This window comes from Phalangium opilio, unplaced genomic scaffold (genome assembly GCF_054372755.1).
Source record: "Phalangium opilio isolate 3A_F unplaced genomic scaffold, DU_Popi_V2 ptg000043l_1, whole genome shotgun sequence".
Classification (NCBI taxonomy): Eukaryota; Metazoa; Arthropoda; class Arachnida; order Opiliones; family Phalangiidae; genus Phalangium; species Phalangium opilio.
This window is the reverse complement of record NW_028324167.1, coordinates 5,479,292-5,501,402: the sequence shown is the minus strand read 5'-3', so window position 1 is coordinate 5,501,402 and position 22,111 is coordinate 5,479,292. Positions and strand designations below refer to the sequence as shown.

Here is a 22,111-nt window from a genome sequence, read left to right as displayed (position 1 = left end):
GAACCATACTCGAAATCCATTTTGTAGGTTCCGTCACCTTTGCTATGACGCCTAATTTCTCTAGCTCGGCCAGTTTGCGTTGGAGAGGGTCACGTAACGCAACGGGTACATTTCGCGGTCGATGCTGTACTGGTTCCACTGATTTGTCTAGGACGAGATGACCTTCTCCCGGCAAGCATCCCAAACCGTCAAAAACGTCGTGATAATCGGACAAGAGTTTGGCTTTGGTTAGAGGACTAGGAAGGGATGTGGGAGATTCCGTAACTGCGTGTACCGCTGAGCTAGGCACATGCATAGTCATCAAACCAAGGGCTTCGCAGGTGGCACCTGAAAGCAGCGAGGGTTTCGTGCCTGGGACGATAAGAAACTCAAGATCGTACGTGCACTGTTTATACAGGCAATGCAAAGTTGCGATTCCGGTGGAGGTTAGGGTAGATCCATCGTAACAGCTGAGAACCGTGGTCTCCGTGCGGAAAGTGGCGCTATTAGCGGGTAACGCGGCGAAATCAGTCTCTCTGAGACAGTTGCAGGTAGAGCCGTTATCGAGTTGACAGCGTAAGTCAGTAACGGCGCTGTCGCCCTGTATTTGTAGGGTAACAAACCATTGCTTGCCCCGAGAAGAACGGGCCTGGGGAGTTTCTTCAAGGGCGTAAATTTCGTCAGTTTCATCGTCAGACCCTGCCGCAGCAGGTTCTAACTGATGGGAAAAACCCGGTTTCCGACGGCCACGGGAATGACTAGATTGATTTCGAGGTGGAGGCCGTGTGGTAGCGACGGGATCTCGACCCTGGCGGCAGACGGTGGAATAATGGTTTTCCATGCCACATTATCGACAAGTCTTACCCAGAGCTGGGCACGAGTGTCTATCGCGAGCGTGAATCGTGTTGCAAAAATTGCAAGGGCGTGCGAGTAACGCGACGGGCGGTTTAGAGGCCGATTTGCGAGAGTGTTCACGATTATGGCGGTCCAAACGATGTACTTCAACGTGATCGGGTTTAGTCTCCGAAAATTGGCGTTCCGCCAGTTCATTTGCGCGACATATATCGACAGCAGAGGCTAACGTAAGAGTGCGTTCCTTACTTAGCTGGGCGCGAGTGGTGAGATTCTTATTTCCAACCACGTGGCGATCGCGAATAAGTTCCTCCTGAAAGGTTTTATATTCACATGTATCGGAAAGGCGGCGTAAACGGTTCACAAACTGATCGATAGTCTCATTGTGTTCTTGGACCGCCGAGTTGAAGATCATGAGATCATGGATAACAAGTGTGAGAGGCGTGAAATAAGGTTCAATAGCGTCCAGAATATCTGTAGCACTGGCGCGCTGTTCTGCCGTTAAAGGCAAGTCTTGAAACAGTTTAAAACAATCTTCCCCCATAATAGCGAGGAGGGTAGCCGCACGAACGGGCGCACCCTTAGCAGCCAAACCTGTAGCAATTTCATAGTTGGTCCACTGGGTGCGAAACAATTTCCATTGCGCGGCCGAATCACCCGACGATAGCGAGACCGGGCTCGGCGGCGGGATCGAGGAGGCCATAATACCGCGTCAAGGAGCGATACACGAAAAAAAAACACCAGGCAGCCGAGGCTTAGGGCAGAAGCGCGAGGCGGCGACGGCGAGAGAACGGAGAGAGTCAAGGTGCAACGCGGGAACCGAGGCTTAAGCGCGAGAGGGAAGCGAGGCAAAAAAAAAACAGCTAAACACACTTCTGACACCATGTTTTGATATGTTTCTTACTTTAAGATATATAAGAAGGTAGCGACGTAATGTCTATTATTAATAACCTTTATAGAAAGTTATAATACAAGTTTACGTTTAAGATCGGGTTACATGGTTTAGCTATTCTTTATTCTACTGTGATCTAGTAGCGACTGGCGAGAGATATATGGATACATTATGGGTAAAGAGTGTTGCTCGGGTTGGGTTCAGTTCAGTTCAGTTTTCAGTATGATATTTTAACAGGAGGGAACTTCTGAATAGCTTCTATCTTAGAAGCACTCCTGTTTCGTTTACTTTGTGACCAAATATGGTAGCCTCTTTTTGAGCGAAACGACATTTTTTTCAACTGTAGGGTGAGACCCGCTTCCTTTAACCTATTTACGACGTATTCTAAACACGTCAAATGCTGATCCCAATCCTCACTAAGAGAGATTAAGTCATCCAAATAGTCAATTAGCTGGAAATAATCGGCATCTCTAAAAATTTCGTCAATTAAACGCTGGAGAGAGTTAGGGGCGTTACAAAGCCCAAAAGGGAGTACATTGAACTCGTACGTTCCCATATGAGTCACAAAAGCAGTTTTAGGTCTGCTCTTAGGGTGCATTTCCACTTGCCAATACCCTGATTTAAGGTCAAGTGTTGTAATGTATTTCGGTCTTCCGACCCTAGCTAACATTTCCTCTATATTAGCCAAAGGATAAGGGTCTTTAATGGTAACCTGATTTAGTTTTCTATAATCAATACAAAACCTATAGGGTTTACCCCGTTTTGTTTGATCAACTAATACTACGGGCGAAGCCCAAGGAGATACGGAGGGTCTGATTATCCCGTCATCTAACATTTCCCTGACATGTTGTTCAATTATTTTCTTTTTCCGGTCATTAACGCGATAAGGCTGAGATTTTATGGGCGGACTATTTCCCGTATGACTCTCATGGAAGACTAGTCCTGTTCTTCCTACTTTATCCGAAAACAATTCAGGGAATTTTAACAAAAGGGATTCTAGTTGTAGACGTTGGTCATTAGAAATAGGAGCTGCGGAAACCGCTTCCCTGATGTTAACTAATATCTCCTGGTTTACTGGATCCTTTTCTGATGGAATTGAAAAGGGATCTTCAAATTACCCACTAAACAATGTGAAGATTGAAAATCTAATTTGACCCTATATTCCTCAAGGAAATCTTGTCCCAATATAAAGTCACTAGTGAGGGAAGGAACAATGTAGAATCGAAGTTTGAAATATTTTTCATTCCCATTATCTTTAAGAGAGAAGTTTAGTTCGTGGGAACCTTTGGTAAAGGTATAACGGCTGTCGCCCCAAACTACACAATCTAAATGTTCATCTTCAGGTAGCTCTGAAGAATTTCTAAATTTACAAATCTTTTGTCATTGATCTAAGCTAACAAAAGAAGTATCTGCCCCGCTATCTAATTTTGCGTGTTCTGTCGCGTGTTCAAATATAACGGGAATAGTAACCCTTTTATGGATGGAACCTTTCTTCACGGATTCAATCCTCAAAGGGAACGCGACACGCTTCTTGATAGGGTTATTTATTGGGCATCGGGAGAGGGACCCTGAGGTATCTCTCCCGCTTTGGCTTCCCCCGACTTGATGGGTTGTTTATCAGGGCAGTCTGTAGCGTAATGACCAGTCTTCTGACATATGTAACAAGTAGGCGGGTTGATTGTCTAGCCGGGGATTTGGTTCTATACCTAGACCTTGAATTAGGTCGAGAGTTATTTCCTTGTACATTTGGGATCATTGACCTATTTTGGTTTCCCATATTTTGATTAGGATATTCCCAAGGTAGGGTATTCTGATTATAATACATAGGTTGAGGGATCCAATTCATGGCGTAAGGCTATTTCGGGAATCGCTAGCCCTATTCGACTGCTTAGGAGGAGATTTTTTCTTCTCAGTAGGCTTATCTTCCTTGTGCAGGTTTCTTTCTACTGTTTTTAAAGCTGTTCTTAACTGCTCAAGAGTTGTAAATGGCATAAAAAGGAGAGGAGCTTCCAACTCTTTTTTAAGGTTACTTTTTATAATGTTAACTAATTCCTTTTCCGTTAACGGGAGATTCATTCCCAGATTTAATTTTGTTACTTCCCCTATAAATTCTTCAACAGATTCTTTATCTTTCTGTCTCCTCTGGGAACTTTCTAATCTGAGTTTTGAATCTGCTTCAGAGTCCCTAATTTGAGCTTTAAAATATTTCTTAAAACTTTTCCATGTTAGCTTAGGATGGTTCGGTCTAGTGTGGCGTACCGAATCATATCTCAGGGTTAGATTTCTAAATCAGTAAAGGGCATGCCCTCTAAGCAAGAGAGGCAAAGCAGGTAGACTCTCTTTATCTGTAAGTTTAAGGAACTTTGAAAATTAATCATAAGAAATGAGAAACTCTGCGGCACATTCATTTGGTGAACCCGAAAATGCTAATCTTTCAGGAGGGAGAACAGGGGTGCAAGAGAAATAGCCCAAGTTATTGTTGTATGATAACTTTATGAAGAAAAATTAATGTACATTTCAGAGATTAAATACAATGCTAATAGACAATAATATGGTAGTAGAATAATTATACATAATATTATGGACTATAAATTCAGTTAATAGGAACAGAGCTACCATAGCTTATAACTTCAGGAACTTTTTAGTTGAGCTTTAAATTGTGCAACCGAACGGAGTGAGACGAAATAGTTTTGCGGAAGAAGGAATAGCGTAAGACGTTGGTACGCGAAGGGGAAGAAAGAGTTTTCGACTATGACCTCTACCAGGGGTAAATAACGAAAGGAGTTAGAGACGCTAGCTTCCGTAGTGTAGAATACAGTGGGACCTTGAAACGTCATAGAATTTGTAACTAACGTAGTGCCATCTTTGGAACTATATTGTAAATTAGAGCAGAACCTTAAAAGTTTTGCCTTAAAATCTTGCGCCGCAAGGTATTCTGGGTAAAGTAAAATGGCGGGTGTCGATGTTGTGAAGTCGTCTCATAAATCAACCCAATATAATTAATATATTCAATCGCGAGTAAACAGCGATTTAAAGAAGAAAGATAAGTCAACAATTTGCAATTTGAAGCCGGGGAAATCCTCAAAATGTGATCAAACTTGTTTTGCCGTAAGTGCGCGGTTACAGAGTCGGCCCAGTGAGCCAAGGCTTAGTGGGAACTGTAGGATCAGGATCATCGACTGTATCTGTGACTAAAGAAATTAAAACAACTAAAACGACATTTAATTCCATTTCATTATCGAATAAGGAATTTACTCTAACCCTAATTGTCACTCAGTCGTAAGCAGACGAATACTAGCAGACAGGAGAAAATCGATATCCCAGCATGCCTTTCGAATCTTTGCTGCCACGCTTTTGGTTGCAAAATATCATACTTATTTTGAATTATAGGCGGCGTGACCGAGGCGTTTTCTCTTTTCTGTGTCTACGTTTGAAAGTCCCACTGTATTCTACACTACGGAAGCTAGCGTCTCTAACTCCTTTCGTTATTTACCCCTGCCCCTACTGCCCTGGGAATGCGATTTAAATTCGAAATACGGCAGAGAGGGAACGCACAAAATTTTAAAGAGACCGACGAGATCTAGGTAGGGACGAAGGAAGGAAAGGGATGACCAGCCAAGAGTAGATAAACGAAGGTGTCGTGGTTTATGCCGAAGGTAATGAGGGATGCGGCTAGCTTGGACATTGTCAACCAGCCAATTCTTAACCCTTGAACTTTGCCTGATAACTCCCGCCAATTTGAAATTTTGACCTAAAAAAAAACATTACAATTTTTGGATTGACAGCATATTTCATACGCCTATTTATATCTTCAATGCCTTTTTCCATTGGCAGCTAGCAATTAATCTGCCACCATGGAGCAACATTAAATTAGAAATAGATGGATTTAATGCAATTCTGAACTGAATTACGTTCTCAATCCAAGAAAATTACTCCAAGCAATTTTTTTTTGCTCCTGAGGGGGGATACGATTTAGGGCTGAATGAAGCCTTACAGCTACGATTTCTTAGGTTGAAAATTGTTAAGGTAATTAAAGGTTTAAGTGTTGTTTTAGTTTGGTTTTAAATTGCAAAAGTGACTTTAGGGAGATAATCTCAGGGGGTAGGGAGTTCCATATGGGGACCAACCGATGGAAAAAAGAGTGCTTCAGTTGATTTACACGGGCCTGTTGATGAAATAATTTTCTATGGTGACCACGGGTGGGGATAGACGAGGGAGCAGCGGAAAAAAATCTTTGGTGGGGACAATTTAAGATTTTGAATAAACTGATTAGGTCGAGGTAAGACCGACGAGTAGTCAAAGAAGGCCAAACCAAGGGTAGATAGCCTACTGTCTCTAGGTTGATATTTTAGGTTACGCGGTAGTCGAGAGAAGGAACCCTGAATGTTGTCTAGTTGCTGAATGTCGAGAGCTGAGTGAGGGCTCCAGATTTGGCAACCAAATTCAAGGACTGGGCGAACGTAGCAGTTATAAATGCGGTCAGAAAATCAGGGGTGATGCCTGGGAAATTGGCTTTGATAGTGGCCAGTAAACCTTTGGCGCGACCACAAGTCTTTCTCACATGGGAATGAAATTTTAGATTATGATTTATTTGAACACCCAGATCACGACACTCATTAACACGTTTTATATTTTGCCCGGAAAGAAAATAAGGGGACGGCGAATCTAGGTCTGAAGGGGTATTTTGTAAGCTTAGGACTAATGATTTGGTTTCGTTAAAGAAAAGACCGTTACGTGTCGACCAAACCTCAACTTATGGAAATCAGATTGTAGGGTGAGCACGTCAGTATAGGAGTCTATCACTCGGAAGATTTTAAGGTCATCAGCAAATAAACAAAGAGGGGATGTTAGATCATAGGGCTGATCATTGATGTGTATGAGGAAAAGTAAGGGGCCTAGAACACTTCCCTGAGGAACGCCACTGGTAACAGGTAGGGAATCACTAACCCGGACTGCTTGAGAACGATCAAGAAGATACGATTCTAGCCACCGAAGAATATTATTTGTGACGCCGTAAGCTTGAAGTTTTGCAAGGAGTCGACGGTGGGGAACTGAGTCAAACGCCTTGGCAATATCGAGATTGGTCTAAAGCTTCTAGCCAAGTGAAAAGGGCTGATAGGAGATTAAATTCTACAGACTTGCCATTGAGAAACCCATGTTGGAAATTGCTAAGACAGGGGTTACGTTTGGGCTAATAGTGAAGAGTATAAACATTTCTCGAAGACTTTGCACACAGCCGAGGTCAAACTAATTGGGCGATAATTTATCGCGTCACATTTACTTCCCTTCCCTTTATATATGGGGGTAACATGAGCTACGCGCCAGCCATACGGAAGGGACCCAGTGGTTAGGGAGGAACAAAGAAAGTAATGTAGGGGAAGACAAAGGCTTGAGGCACAGTTTTCAAGTAGACGATTGGGGATCCCATCTGGTCCTGAGGCACTTTTTATGTCTAATTTACGCAGGATCTTACGAATTTCATTAGGGTGCGACCTGAATTCAGCCATTGGAGCTGAAAGACTATCAGGGAGGTTTTCTAAATACGGATCTGAATTATTAAAGTTTTTAACAAGTGTTTGATTGAAGCAGTTCGCCATGGCTAAGTTACAATTTGTTTTTTGACCGTTCGCCATGGCTAAGTTACAATTTGTTTTTTGACCGTTCGCAAGTTTAATATTTAGGCGAGTTGGTATAGCACGAATGTTTTTCCGGACAAAACGATGGAAGGCTCGCGGGTTAGTTTTTAAGTGTTTTAGTTAACGCCTGTATGAGGCTGATTTAGCTTTGAAAAGAAGTAACTTCACAAGTTTGACTTGAGTCTTGTAGAGAGGTTGAAGGTGGTTATACACTAACTGGTTACCAGTGTTGTTGGCATGCTGGAGTTTCTTCCAAAGCCGTTCCTTCTTACGAATGGCACGTTTAGTTGAGGAAGTGATCCAGGGACATTTGTTGCAGTCAGCGGAGTGGTCGTAGAGCGGGACAGCCTCTGACACACATTTGAATAGAGCGGATTTAAAGTAATGCCAGGCTTTATTAATTGGGAGGTTTGTCAGGGGTGACCAATCTACGTCAGTGACCATGAAATTTAGTTTGTTGTAGTCTCCGCGGGAATAGTTGAAGTCATTGTTTAACTTTGGTTTTGGGGGTGGTATCCCAGGCAGAGGAAACTCGACTTGAATGGTTACATGATCACTGCCTCCCACTGGAGGTAGGTCTGTGACAAGGGGTTTGACGTTAGCTTTAGTTAAAACTAGGTCGATAGTACTGAATCCCAATGTACGTCGTTGCCTGTATCGAGTTGGGAAATTGACGCACTGATTTAAAGCTGAGGTGCTTATAGAGTCTAAGAAGGCAGCATAGGATGCTGAGGAACCAGGTTCAGGTGACAAGGTTTCCCAGCATATGGCAGGCAGGTTAAAGTCACCAGTAACGAGAACGTCCGAGCAGCGAATACTGACCAACTGTATATCTTCAAGTAACCAGTGTGTAGCTTCCAGTGGGGTATTGGGAGGGCGATAGACACAACCCAAGGTGATCCAAGTAGGGGAGTGTGGTGGTTTAAATTCAACCCAGAGCGATTCAGGATGGAGCGGTTGAAAGTCAAGTTTGTGATGAATAAAGTGTTGACGAAGATAAATTAAAACACCGCCTCCGGGTTTAAGCAGTCTGTCCTGACGGAGCAAGACGTAGCCAGGGAGATTATAAATAGAGTCATCTTGGGTAGGAGTTGCCCAAGTTTCCGTAACACAGATGCAGTCAGCTTGCCATTTAGAAGAGAGGGAGCAAAGTTCTTTGCGCTTACCGTAGAGACTCTGGGCATTAAAATAGATGATTTTTAAATGTGAGTTTGGGAGTGACGTAGCAACATGGGACGAGATTGGGTGAGCAGCTTTTTTTTTGTAAAGAGAGAGCTGGAAGCATCCTTGGTGGATTGAGTGGCACTGTATTTGGATAGGAGAGATGGGCAGAAGTTTGTGATGAGGGATAGTTTTGCGACTGTGAATTGCTTCCAGGAGGTTCCTCGCAGATAATCCTGCCCTGGCGGATAAAAAGGCCAGTCTCACCCTGATGGCGGCGGTGACGTAGCTCAGCGACGAGTCGCCTTCGAGCCTCACGCTGTTCGACCGTGCGGACAGGGGCGATTGGGTACTCAAATTCACCTAGGTGGCGATAGTAATTGATGTATTTAATAAAGTACTGACGATGGCTGACATATTGCATTGTGAGACGCAAGGGACGGATTTGACCTTGTTGAAATTCACCAAGTCTTTTAAGGACAATACGCTCACACTGGGTGTAAGTAAAATCGAGATATTGAAGTGTCTCATATGAAAAATCACGATCATACATATAGTCATTGTAGTCGGGCACGTGAAAAAGTATTGCATTGTATTTAATGGAATTTTTGGCCGACTGGCCATTCACTTGGTGGTTGAAGGTGCCAGTAGGCGGGTTGGTGCTGTTTGAGTTACGAGAGGAGTGTTTATTAGGCCAGTTTGCCTGAGAGGTATGAATGTGAGGTTCTTTAGGGGTCGTTAGATGAGGATCTTCGACTGAGGTCTCATTGTTGGTTGACAGGCTAGATTGAAGCTTAAAAATTTCGTCACTCTGGGCTTGTAGTTGTGTTGTAAGGATCTCATGGAATGTTTTTAGAGATGCTATATCCTCCACAATTTGGTCATTAGCGTTCGAAAGGGGGGAGCAGTGGGTTCATCATTCTTTATAGAGTGAAGCTCTATTTGGAGTTGCTTGCAGCAATCTTCTAGGTCTTGAAGACGAGACAAGGTAGGCATAGTAGATTGCAGGTGCTGAAGCTCTGTCTTTAGGGCAGCAATGTCTTCAGCTATCACAGGAGCGGAGGTTGTAAGGGGATCAACAACCATCTTAGTAGAGGCAAGTTCTTGGGAAAGCACCGTAAGTTTATTATAAGCCCAATCATTCCAGTGGGCACAAATTGTTAATTAAGCCTTGGCTTACCTGGGTTTCTCGGCTAGTTTGGACTTAATTTACTATTTAGTAGGTTTAAAGTCACAAAATGTAGGCCTAGTCTTAATTTTTATCTTAATACCAACGGTTACAGCTGTTTGAATAAAGTAATTATATTGTGTATATTTATGTCGCGATCGGATAAGACGAACCTCAGTAGCCACCATTAGTCCGTTATTACAAAACAAATTCCCAGCAGACTTTGGTGCCAGATATAATCCACCAAAAGCATCGTCTGCTATAATGTCTGATAGCGCGTCTATGGCAAACGATACCGCTACAGCTGTGACGTACGCGGGTGCCATTGCCCTCTATATTGTGGAAGCTAGCGTCCGAGACTCCTTTGTCATCTGCTCCTGACAGTGAGACTGAATGAGTATGGCACTTCCTACTTCCCTTGCTAAATCTATTACGAAAGGTTTGTTGCCGTGTAGTTTTGCCTGACATTCCGGGCAACTCAAAAAAAAATATTACTCCTTGATTTTAGGTTTCATCTAAAAATTATTTCTTCAAAATCATTTTTAGTGTCAGAATCGTGTTTTTAAAATCTTCAGATCGTCCTTAGTTATCCCAAATTTGTCTTCTGGAGTCGAATTAAGTGGTGATGTTATTCATCGAATCTGGGGTAAAGACATTTTGTACGTTCGCCGAAAAAAAGATTTGGATGAATCAGACAGCGAGAATGTAACACAAGACGATGAACTTCCAATAGGTAATATTAGTCGTCTATTACTATTTATACAAGACGACCCAAGGGTAGCTACATCGTACCGTACTAAACAGGCGTACATAAAAATTGAGTGGTTAGCCCCTCGATGCACTATCTCTGTTTTAAAATGATTACTTCAATTGTTTTACTTCTGTCATAATTATAGTATAGTGTCACGAATGAAAACGTGAGTGAGTACCCCCACGATGTGCATCCTTTAATAGTGGTGAAACCAAATGCCCGTAACAAGTAATACAGGAAATCTTGTTGGTCCATTTATGCATCCACCACGTCTAACTGGTGAGGCGTATTTAGAATTTCTTCGTCAAGATCCACCTTTACTATTGGAAGATGTTCCTTTGGCTACCCGAGCACGCATGTGGATCCTGCAGGATGGTGCTCCTGCGCACTACAGTCGTGCGGTTCAGGAATTTCTTAACGAGCAATATCCAGGATGATGCATAGGACGAGCTGGACCAGTGCTGTAGCCTCCCCGTTCTCCAGAATTAAATCCACTGGATTTTTTCTTGTGGGGAACCATGAAAGCCATGGTTTACTTTTCACCGTGCCAACAAGAGACGTTCTTTGGGAGCGCATTCAACATGCTACGGCGAACATTCGAGCAAATCCGGAAATGCTAAACAGTGTGCCAGGGTCTTTTAGACGTCGGGCTCAGGCATGCATCAGCGCCAATGGGTCTCATTTTGGGCAACTACTTTAATATGACGTTGAAGACCTTTTTCCTTCAATTTAATTATTTTTTTTACGCCGAAATAAAGAAATTTCCAAAAATTGTCGTTTTTAATTGAAAGTAAAGCTTGCACGTTTGGCCTCTGAATTTCATCCTCGCAAATAGCATCTCGACTTAACTCTGACGTATTGAAGTACTTTTTAAGCTTTGTCAGAAGAGGGTGAAAATAGCCCAAGACTTTTAGGGTTTGACCTAGAACATTTGACCATAAAGATCAAAATTGGTACATGTGTTGTTTTTGACCCAACAAAAAATATACTAAAAGTCCCCTGCTGTAGAGCGCGAGCTTTCGCCGCCATCTTGGAAAATGGCCGCCGGGAATGCCAGCTACAATTTATTCCACGTTCTTCTTCAAAAATTATGAAAATTGGTACACATTACGATTGGAACCACATGAACATCATGGCAAAATTTTTCAGCTCTGTGTTCAATAGTTTGGTCGCCATATTGGAAAATGGCCGCCGTCAATGCTGGGTACAGTATATTTCACCATGTTATTGGAAAATTATGAAAATTGCTAGGTATTACAATTGGAGCTGTGTGAACCTCATAGTAAAATATTGAAGCCATTAATCAGATAGTTTGGTCGCCATGTTGGAAAATGGTCGCCATCAATATCATAAAGATACAGTATATGGTTCAATAATTATGAAAATTGGTAATAATTATGTTGAAGACCGTTTAAACATCACAATTGAATATTGAAGACGTGATACTGATAGTTTGGGCGCCATCTTCGAAAATGTCTGCTGGAAATGCTAAATATATTTCAAATATATATATATCTCTTTGAAATTCCTTTTTGGAATAGATGATTTTCATTAACGTAATAAGCAACAAAAAATTGATATCTCGAAGTCGAAATTATCGACGCCATCTTTAAAAATGGCCACGTGAAAATCATTGTGCTAAATTCTGAAAGAAAGAAAAGTTATTCTAAGCTGTTATTCTCAACATGTTGATTAGAGAATATGATTTAATATGGGGTTTATACATTCTACTGTTTTTTAAGATTAGAATTTAGACAGATCTCTAGCATTTCATACATATTCATCGTCATCCTGAAGATTTTTCATAATAATTCCATGTCACAATCCTTGACTAGGCGCTACACATAGCTGGGGCCTTATCAGCGCCCCTCGCCATCATATTCTAAATTGAACCTGCGGAACCGGCGTCATGGCACACGGGATCGGCCAGTGGGAGCGACAAACGCCACTTGAGCAGGTGACAGAAGCTGGACACCGTCAGCGGCAAGCCCAGTCAGTAGGTGGTCCGTGACAGGGAAGGCTTAAGGCAGCAGAAGACTCGAGGGGACGGGGGAGTTCTCTCCAAGCACAACACTGCCATAGGGCCCAAGCAAATAGTGTATCCGCGACCCCTAGAGGGTTACCAATAGCGGGGGCGAGCCAAGGCAACACCTTAGCGGGGGCGAAGCGGCCCAGCCAAACCTTCACGGAATGGGGCAAGGAACGGTCTGATGCAAGGGAGAACCCAAGGAACTCCCGAACCGTCACACCGAACTGGGGCCCCGTCCGCACAATTCCTTTGAGATAGAAAGGTTTAGAGAACACTTCTTTCATTTACGTGCTCTAACTGGGTGTGGTTATGATAATGCGTGGTTTAAAGTAATGACAGATAATCAACCTCTTTCAAACTCGTTGTGCTTTTTTAATGACCATATTGCATCTAAGGAAGCCATAGCTGCTGCCGATGAGAGATTTCTTTTCACTTTTTTTAGGGTTATAATTGACACGTCTCGCTTCAACCATGTAGATATTACACGTATAATGGAACCGTTGCCACACATACTGTCAAGTCCTCATTTGATCTCGCCAAGCTCCATCCAACAACCGACGCCGCAAAACTACATTTTTTCGGAGCGTATCTTCAAGTCCAACAAAAGTTAGGAAACGATTTAATCCCGAACAGTGGGGATAGGTTCGCGATCGTGAAATTCGAAGACCCATTCACACCATTCTCATTCCGGCACCAGATGAACTTATAAGACTCATTATTTGGACCTGCAGTCTACAGAACATTTTGTATAAAGAACTGTGAATGTAGACGATCGGTAATAGCTTGTTGAGCAATGTGTGGGCATTGTCAAGGTATTAGCCGTAATATAAAGTCTTCACGATGACGAGCAACATGAACGAAATGTAAAAAATGCGTCTTAAATCTAATCCTTAACGGCACAAGAATGTATATACCTCATATGAAACAGTTTTCCCTAACCAAAATCCGAGTAATATGGCTTTCCTTCAGTTTTTTCCAGATTTTAGGATAGTAATATTTCAGCGACCATTTTTAAGATGGGTCGATAATTAAGACTCGAAAATAGTTATTTTTATGGCGTTTAATACGTTCATGAAAATCATCTACTCAATAAAGAAATATCGAAAAAATTTATATATCGGTAATATTTTTGGCATTTCAAGTAGTCATTTTCCAAGATGGCGCCCAAACTATCAGTAGCACGTCTTCAATGTTAAAGTATGATGTTTAGACGGTCTTCAACCAATTTTTATCATTTTAACAGAATATACTGTATCTAAATGACATTCCCGGTGGCCATTTTCCAACATGGCGGCCAAACTACCTCATGAATGACTTCAATATTTTACTATGAGGTTCGCACAGCTCTGATTATAATGCCTATCAATTTTCATAATTTTCCAACAACTTGGTGAAATAAACTGTACCTAGCATTCACGGCGGCCATTTTCCAATATGGTGACCAAACTATTGAACACAGAGCTGTAAAATTTTGCCATGATGTTCATGTGGTTCCACTCATAATGTGTACCAATTTTTATAATTTTTGAAGAAGAACGTGGAATACATTGTAGCTAGCATTACCGGCGGCCATTTTCCAAGATGGCGGCGAAAGCTCGCGCTCTACAGCAGGGGACTTTTAGTATAATTTTTTTTGGGTCAAAAACAACACATGTACCAATTTTCATCTTTATGTTCAAATGTTCTAGGTAAAGCCCTTTTTTGGCCTATCTGTCCTGGCCTAATGCGTCCTTAAACTGAAATACAGTGACAGTTTGCCTCAAAGTGCGCCTTCACCTAAAATTAAGGTTGAAAACCCATTCGAAATGTCTCCTGACACAAACACGGAAAGCGATTTGCCACGGGAACCTCTTGAAAACAATATTACCATTAACGATTCTTATCATAAATCGCAAAGTGTCTCGACAGAGGGGGACACTGAGGATAATTCAACTCAATCGAAGAAATTTCGTGTTCCTGAATTGAATGTTGAAACCGAGAAACATTTGGATCTTTCTCTTGATGCAAATGTCGAAGGCGATTCACTAGAAAGAGTCCTAGAAAACGATCTTGATAACCAAGCCAAAATCGCCTTGACAGATGCGAAGGATAGTGATAGACAAAATCAAAGTGTGGAACTGTTTGTCGATCCGAGCTCATTGTGTGTGCCAGTGTGTGTTCCTAAACTAGAACGTAACCCAAATGAACTATCAGAATTGACCTCCGTCTCTATGGAAAGCGATTTACCCGGAGTTCCAATTGCAGTTGAAAATAATTGTTCGGTGTACAACTCGGAGACATTAGAAGATGTCGCTCCAAATATTCCAGAAGGTAAAACCTCATCGCCTCCTTCGGAAAATGCAGGTAAGTCATTTTAAGCTTTTATAGTGTTGAGTACCCAGATTGAGAAGTCATATTTCTAAGCAACTATTTCCGACTTCTCGGTATAAAGTCTAGTCGCGTATTCCATTTGAATGCTCTGAGATCGCTCTCAATTTGCTTAGTAAAATCCGAATGTATTTTTTTTTTTCATCTTTCAAAAATCGCGAATGTGGGAGACACGAACTCCCTGCCGGAAAATCAGTGTTCAGTTTTAGGATCTAATTCCGCTTTAAACTTAGATGAACACTAATCTTGGGTTATATTAATTCAAAATAGTATGGATGAAATCCATAACGTCACATTAAAACGCGAACCAGGAAAAAAATCTTCAACTGTGATTAGTGTTTCTTTGCAAGCACACTGAAAATTAATTTGGTCAAACAACAAGCCCTTTACAAATGGGGGGGAAAAACCCTTGTTCGTGATCATCAATGTGCCTTAGGATGAACGTTCTTGACTTGGTAAAAGCATCTGTAAATAGAATGGATTTGAAGACTACACAGCCAAAAAAAAACTTCATTTACGTCCTATATGGAACATATTTAAATTTGTTGGACAAAACGTTCACACTTTTTATGTTATTTTTAAGATTCTACGTAACGTATATTTGAATTGTAGCACTTAACGACCTTTCAGCCTCTTGAATAATGAGACTTTCCCAAGGGTCTTCACTCTTTTCTTATCATCGCTGGTACTTATTTCAGCCAAAAATACTTTGACAATAGAGAGGGGGTGCGAGGACGAATTAAAGGGGTAACTTGTCATCATGCAGCGTCACCTAGCGTTTGATTCCCTAAAAACCCGTTGAATATTTTGAGAGCAAAGCAGTAGCGTCGCTAGGGTTTGAAATTTGGGGGGGGGGGCTAAATCTGGGCGAACTAGTTATTATAAGAACTTAATATAAAAAATTGAATAATGGGTTCATTGGAAAATGTGTAGACCTTTAAAACTATTAGTAAATTTGTGTCAACGTGAAATTATTCGTATTTTAAAGATATACAACCTTTTATGTATAAAGACTACGGAACCGATTATGTAGGATTTTCACTCGTCTTAGGTTTATTTTTAGTTGTGGTTAGCTTTTAGAACACACTACTGGGACTCCCTTCGAAAGAACATGAAACATTTTACTTGTCTCCATCTGATTTTTTTCTTCAAAATTTTACTGTTTGATGTTTAAAAATTTTTATATATTGCTACAGAATTTTACGTTGCTAACTGCAATTTTTTGGTAGGGTTTACGGATTATTTTTTGGGGAGGGGGGGGCTAAATGTTCACGGAATTTCGCTATTCATCATCAAATGATTGCCTGCAAGTCTGCAACTCCATTATAATCGTTAGGGGTAAGATTACGGGAACTGTCTAACCTCCACATGGAGGAACTTACAACAAATGTCATAAAAATTTTGAACCTCTTATTTTAGTAATTAAATCAGTCCTACATTCTTAAACATAAGTTAGATCTCGCAATAAGTTAAAACGATTGAACAAAAATTATTTTGAGAAGGTGATGTTTATGGTTTATATTTTTTGTAGGGAAATTGAAGAAGAAACGTAAAAAGGGCTTCAAATATTCAACTGAATATAAAAAGGCTCTACAACGTCGTATTAGAATGGGTAAAGAAGAAAAGGGCTTCAAATGTGAACAATGTGGCTATTCTTGCAAGGATAAGAACGATTTCATCAAACATAAACGCATTCATGGCGGTGAAAAACTGTTCAAGTGTGATCAGTGTGACTATGGATTCGCGCAGAAGTGTAATTTGATCGCGCATCAACGTATTCACAGTGGTGAAAAACCCTTCGTATGTGATCAGTGTGACTTTTCAAGCACGCAGAAGGGTAATTTGATCGCGCATCAACGCATTCACAGAGGTGAAAAACCCTTCGTATGTGATCAGTGTGACTATGCAAGCACGCAGAAGAGTAGTTTAGTCGCACATCAACGTATTCACAGTGGTGAAAAACTGTTCAAGTGTGATCAGTGTGACTATGGATTCGCGCAGAAGTGTAATTTGATCGCGCATCAACGTATTCACAGTGGTGAAAAACCCTTCGTATGTGATCAGTGTGACTTTTCAAGCACGCAGAAGGGTAATTTGATCGCGCATCAACGCATTCACAGAGGTGAAAAACCCTTCGTATGTGATCAGTGTGACTATGCAAGCACGCAGAAGAGTAGTTTAGTCGCACATCAACGTATTCACAGTGGTGAAAAACCCTTCAAGTGTGATCAGTGTGACTATGCAAGCACGCAGAAGAGTAATTTGATCGTTCATCAACGTATTCATGGTAGTGAAAAACTGTTCAAGTGTGATCAGTGTGACTTTTCAAGCACGCAGAAGGGTAATTTGATCGCGCATCAACGCATTCATGGCGGTGAAAAACCCTTCGTATGTGATCAGTGTGACTTTGCAAGCACGTGGAAGAGTAGTTTAGTCGCACATCAACGTATTCACAGTGGTGAAAAACGCTTCAAATGTAATTAGTGTGCGAGTTTATCGCCATAAATATAGCAACATTCTATACTAAATATCCAATACTCGTTGTTGTTGAAAGGTTTTCTTTTTCTCAATCGAATTTCAGCTAAGCCTAACAATCATTTTAATACGTTTACTAAATATGGCCAAGGCTTAAAAAGGGGAATGCGCCCCTAAAACCCTACCCCTACCCTTCACCCATAAAAATTGGTCCAAATTGTGCTGCTATCTAATGGCATTCCAATTTCCAAAGACTAAGCGCTAGATTTTGGCATTACTGGTTAGTCCATGGTAGTTATTAGTCTTCATACTAAGTTATTTTTGCACTGTGGCGCCATCTGTATAGATAATAAATTGACGTTGCGTGATGACCAAATAGATTAAGAGTACAAACTAGATGTTATCAGTATTTGCTTTGTTCTCATTATGTATATTTGTGGAGCCCCATTAACAATGTAAAACCTTTAGCTTTTGATACATCAGCCTCAGTGACTAAAAGCAATCCAATAAAGTCTGTGGAAATTAGGGATATTTTAGGATAGGTTGAGAATGACATATAGGCCTAGTTGCATTTCTGACTTGGTGAAAATTTAAATTCCTACTAGGCGACTTTATTTGGATTATTCTTTAGAATACAATATGATACCCTTTCTCAGAAGTACTTCTGCCTTTATTAATAAGGCAAAAGGAAACAGTTCCTAAGTATGAAGGAAACATTTGTTTTTCCCAGAAAGTTATATTTTATTCACAAAAACATTTAACATAATTTTAAAAATGATTGGATCACAAAGAATATAACTGCACAACAGACAACAATGGGGGCCATACACAATTTATTGATTTTAGTGCGTGGTCTCCTTACTGACATAGGGAATTCCTAGGCAGCGCTTCAAAGATGCTTCTCGGTAAACTAGAACAATAATTCCAAAATATTATATAATTTACGTACCGTTACACGGCGCCACTGCTGTGCCAAGCTGATGAGGTAGAGACATGGTAGAGATGCTTCTCGGTAAACTAGAACAATAATCCAAAAATATTATATAATTTACGTACCGTTACACGGCGCCACTGCTGTACCAAGGCGAGGAGTACAGATGCTTCTCGTAAACTAGAACAATAATTCAAAAATATTATATAATTTACGTACCGTTACACGGCGCCACTGCTGTGCCAAGCTGATGAGGTAGAGATGCTTCTCGGTAAACTAGAACAATAATCATATGCTCCCAGTCTCCCACACATGAGAGATGTTTACCCTTATGCATGTTTCAAAAAATATTAAAATGGAAAACCGTTGGAAAACATACCATATCATGGCGAAATGTCGGTCTCTTACTATCTAGCTTATATATTCACTCTCTCTAGCACTCACTATCTCACCCCTCTCACACAGCAATCATAGAAGGTCACTCCCAAAGATGTTTCCCCTAAAGATATTATAATTAGCAGCACACATCACAAATGAGATGTATTGTTTTCCTAGAATACAGTCTCCAAAACAAATAATTATTATTATGAGGAATGGGCCACTATTTTCACAAATCTCGGGAGAACAAAGAAGAAAAGGCAACTGTTTATGAATTGTGCACTTGGATATTGTAGAAATCAATGTATATACAGAGTTAGAAATATAATTCAAAAATATAAAAAATAGAAATTTGGAATTCGATACTTACCATACACCCATCTATTTGTCCTCATGAGACAAAGGCATTCTGGACCCCGCGAGCTGCGACTAGGAGCGTTGGCTTTGCGACCGTTTGGATTCAAAATTTCAAACACTCGAGAAAAAAGGATGGCATGTCACCAATGAAGAGGTGGTTGAAGCTCCCTCCCCCAACCTGTTTGAGTCTTTCACACGAACGCTGGATTTTTGAAGGGATTGGGAAAACGTGGGCCTTCCACTGTACAAACCAGTCCTCTCTAGCATTACATTAGGGGAAGGGAATGGGGGATGAGAATTTGGGTACACTAAAGGACATTATTTAAGTTAAACGACCTTGGGCATTACCGCCCTCGCTCTCTTTTCAGAGGGTTGGTCTGTCAAGGCTAGGAAATCCCAGGCCCTAACTAAAGGCCGCCAACCGGTTATGGCAGCGCCCATAGAAATAATACCTATCTAAATCCCTTTAGAAATCCATCTGAATGCCCTCTTGACTTGTCCGAGATAACGATCGCTTTACAGTAGCACCGAGGGGCAATTCACTTGGGTCCCGAGTGCATCATTAATCTGAATTTAAGAATCAAATCATTTGATCATGATTTAATCAACACAGTGGAAGAAAAGTAATATTGGTAATCAGATTTAATAAGGCGATGTTGTAGAATTAATGGAAGAAAAGAACTGCCCCTCGAGTAGCAGCAGTTTCTTGTAGGCCGTCCAATTTGTCAGTTTTATTGGTTGCTTCATCAAAGAGGAGAGAGAGAGCGGTTGGTCGCTAATGAGTAGTTTCAACTAAAAAGGTAATACCCGAGGTCAAAAACAATCATTACACAAGAGACTGTACCTATACATAGCGCCAATGCGGTTCGTCGCTAACATAACATGTTCCTAAAAACTCCAATAACTAAGAAGAAAAGATACTAGAGGGCAAAAAAATAACAAAAATTAGACAAGTAACCATGCCTCTACACAGCGCCCCTTCTGTTTGTCGCTGATTTTATACCATTCCTAAAAAGTCCAATAAGAAGTAACTGAAACCCTGTTTAATTTTTTTTTAGCAAAACAGCAGCCCCCTCAAACAACCAAAGAAAGAATTAAAAATAATTAGACCAACTGTTACTGAGGTCTTCTGCAAATCTTGTGTCCTAAAAATCCAGAAAATTCAAATATGAGACAAACCTTTACAGTGTTCTCTCTAATCAGTCACCCTTTTACATGTTTGGGTCGGGAATCTTGACCAAACATCTCTCTTTGAGAGAAAAACAAATTCTACCTTCCACTCCCCCCCCCCCAAAAAAATTGGGAAGGTAATTTCCCATTTCCAACGTTCCTAACTCATTCCCCTCAGCCTTTCACAAAGCTTTACAAAAGAAATGAGTTTTTTTCCTTTCTGGGAAGTGTTGCCAAAGGCTTTTGCTGGACCCAATCTATGTCGCTAAAAATAGGGGTTTTGGCTTTGGGTGTTCGAAATGCCAAGAGCTAAGGAATAAAGGCTAAGCCAAAGAGTAGGAGTTGTTTCCCTCAAATATTTCAAAGGACAAGACTAGATCATGATAAGATAAGACGTTTCTTTCAATTTTCATGGCGCCAATGGGGCCCCTTCCTCTCAAACTCCCTAGTCACTCACAGGTGAAGGGGAATGTAGGGAAATTCAATAAAGCACTGCTACTATCAAAGTTTAGCTTCCTATGGTAGTATTATTTTCTGTGTGTTTTATTGAAATCGACTTGTGTGTTTTTCTCTTAATTCCTCCTTGCTTGGTGCATCTACCATTCCTCGATGAGGATGAATTTTTTTCGGATCATCCGATCCAAGAGGAGTCTTTTTCTTCAAATTATCCTTTTAACAGAAAAGTATATTGAACGACCCCAATCTGAAAACTAGTAATAATACTACTCTTACTTTAAAAATAGCCCTTTTTTGGAAAATTCGCTCTAAAAGTTCTGGCATATATCCATAGGTTTTTCGTTCCAGTACCTTTACTGTATGCCACACTTTGGATCGCTTGCTAAAGCGTCGAGTGTCGCTATCAAAATTATAAATCAATAATTTTAAGTAAGAAGGTTTCATTAGTCACTTCAAGAAGTCTAACCGAAGGGTTCCATCTTTCGAAACTGCTTGTTTCCTACCAACATGAAAATTGTGGTCTATTACAGCAAGTGTTATTCTCTTAGAGTAACCCTGAAATCTAGAACAAATACTTTGAAGAACAACCGAACGACATTAATTCTTCGTAGGCACTCTTTCTTACCCTAAGGATATTCTTTTTGGTGAATACATTATCATTAGACTGTGCAAATTTTCTATAAACCCAGTATGCCTACAGCATCAAATATTTGGTTAAAAATAAATATTAAAATATTAAATCACACTGTACAAACCTGAAATTACAAAAATAAGTCATTTTCTTTGTAAATTCTTCATTGAAAACTCATCCTCTAAGGGAACGAAGAGCATTGCTTTTTTGTTTTAACCATGGATGACTGGATAACTGATACTCAGTTAAATCATCATGGTCACAACCAAATCGATCTGCTTTGGGAATGTTCCAGAAGTGAACATTTGTCACATGGAATAAGGCAGTTCCCCATATTTCCTAGGATAATTTTGGCAAATTTAAAAACTTTCTGTGGATGAAGACTTATCGTGATAGATTTATGTTCAAAAGCCATCGAATACTTCGAAGTTCTTTTAGTCCCCTAGGGATTCCCCCCCGCTCTTTATATTTTTATGTTTTTCTCGAGTTTTCTTTTTTTTTCGGCGAGAGGCTAATCACTCTCGAAATGCGTTTAGAAAATCTCCATTAAGGGAAGCGCTTTAATGCTTGCACGTACAGTCAAGCGTACAACATGTGCACGGATTACGCTCAGTGAGTAGCCCCTCGTTTTTAAGAACAATATAGTCTTTGAATTTGATAATTTCATACTTTCATAAATTGCGAGTTGCCTTCACAGGATAAAGCAGAATACCAAAAATGGTTTCTCAAATGGGGTGCCCAATGCGCTAGATGTTCACATCCTTTTTGTCGAGAGGCCTAAAAGTATGGGTGAACTTCGTTGCTTAGATAATAACATAATAACCTGATTTTATTTTTAACTAACTTACTTCCATGATTTTTGTTAAAATATTTTTTCC

General features: G+C 40.7%; 2 protein-coding genes and 1 long non-coding RNA gene across 3 annotated transcripts; 1 reads left to right on the top strand and 2 right to left on the bottom strand.

Moving 5' to 3' along the window:
• Positions 1 to 6,421: 6,421 nt before the first annotated feature.
• LOC149677912 (uncharacterized) lies at positions 6,422 to 9,081 on the bottom strand. The gene is made up of 4 exons (XM_089837408.1): positions 8,926 to 9,081; positions 7,584 to 8,883; positions 7,197 to 7,358; positions 6,422 to 6,774 (listed from the first exon to the last, which is right to left on the bottom strand). The coding sequence occupies exons 1-4, from the start codon at positions 9,079 to 9,081 to the stop codon at positions 6,422 to 6,424; spliced, it is 1,971 nt and encodes a 656-aa protein (XP_089693534.1).
• A 5,192-nt stretch (positions 9,082 to 14,273) lies between these two features.
• Positions 14,274 to 17,354, top strand: LOC149677911 (uncharacterized). Its single transcript, XM_089837407.1, has 2 exons — positions 14,274 to 14,811; positions 16,367 to 17,354. Exons 1-2 carry the CDS (start codon positions 14,274 to 14,276, stop codon positions 17,317 to 17,319), a joined length of 1,491 nt encoding a protein of 496 aa, XP_089693533.1. The 3' UTR covers positions 17,320 to 17,354.
• Positions 17,355 to 21,494: 4,140 nt separating this feature from the next.
• On the bottom strand, positions 21,495 to 22,111 carry LOC149677910 (uncharacterized). The gene is made up of 3 exons (XR_016366439.1): positions 22,082 to 22,111; positions 21,903 to 22,010; positions 21,495 to 21,572 (listed from the first exon to the last, which is right to left on the bottom strand). It is a non-coding gene; the product is annotated as an uncharacterized LOC149677910 (long non-coding RNA).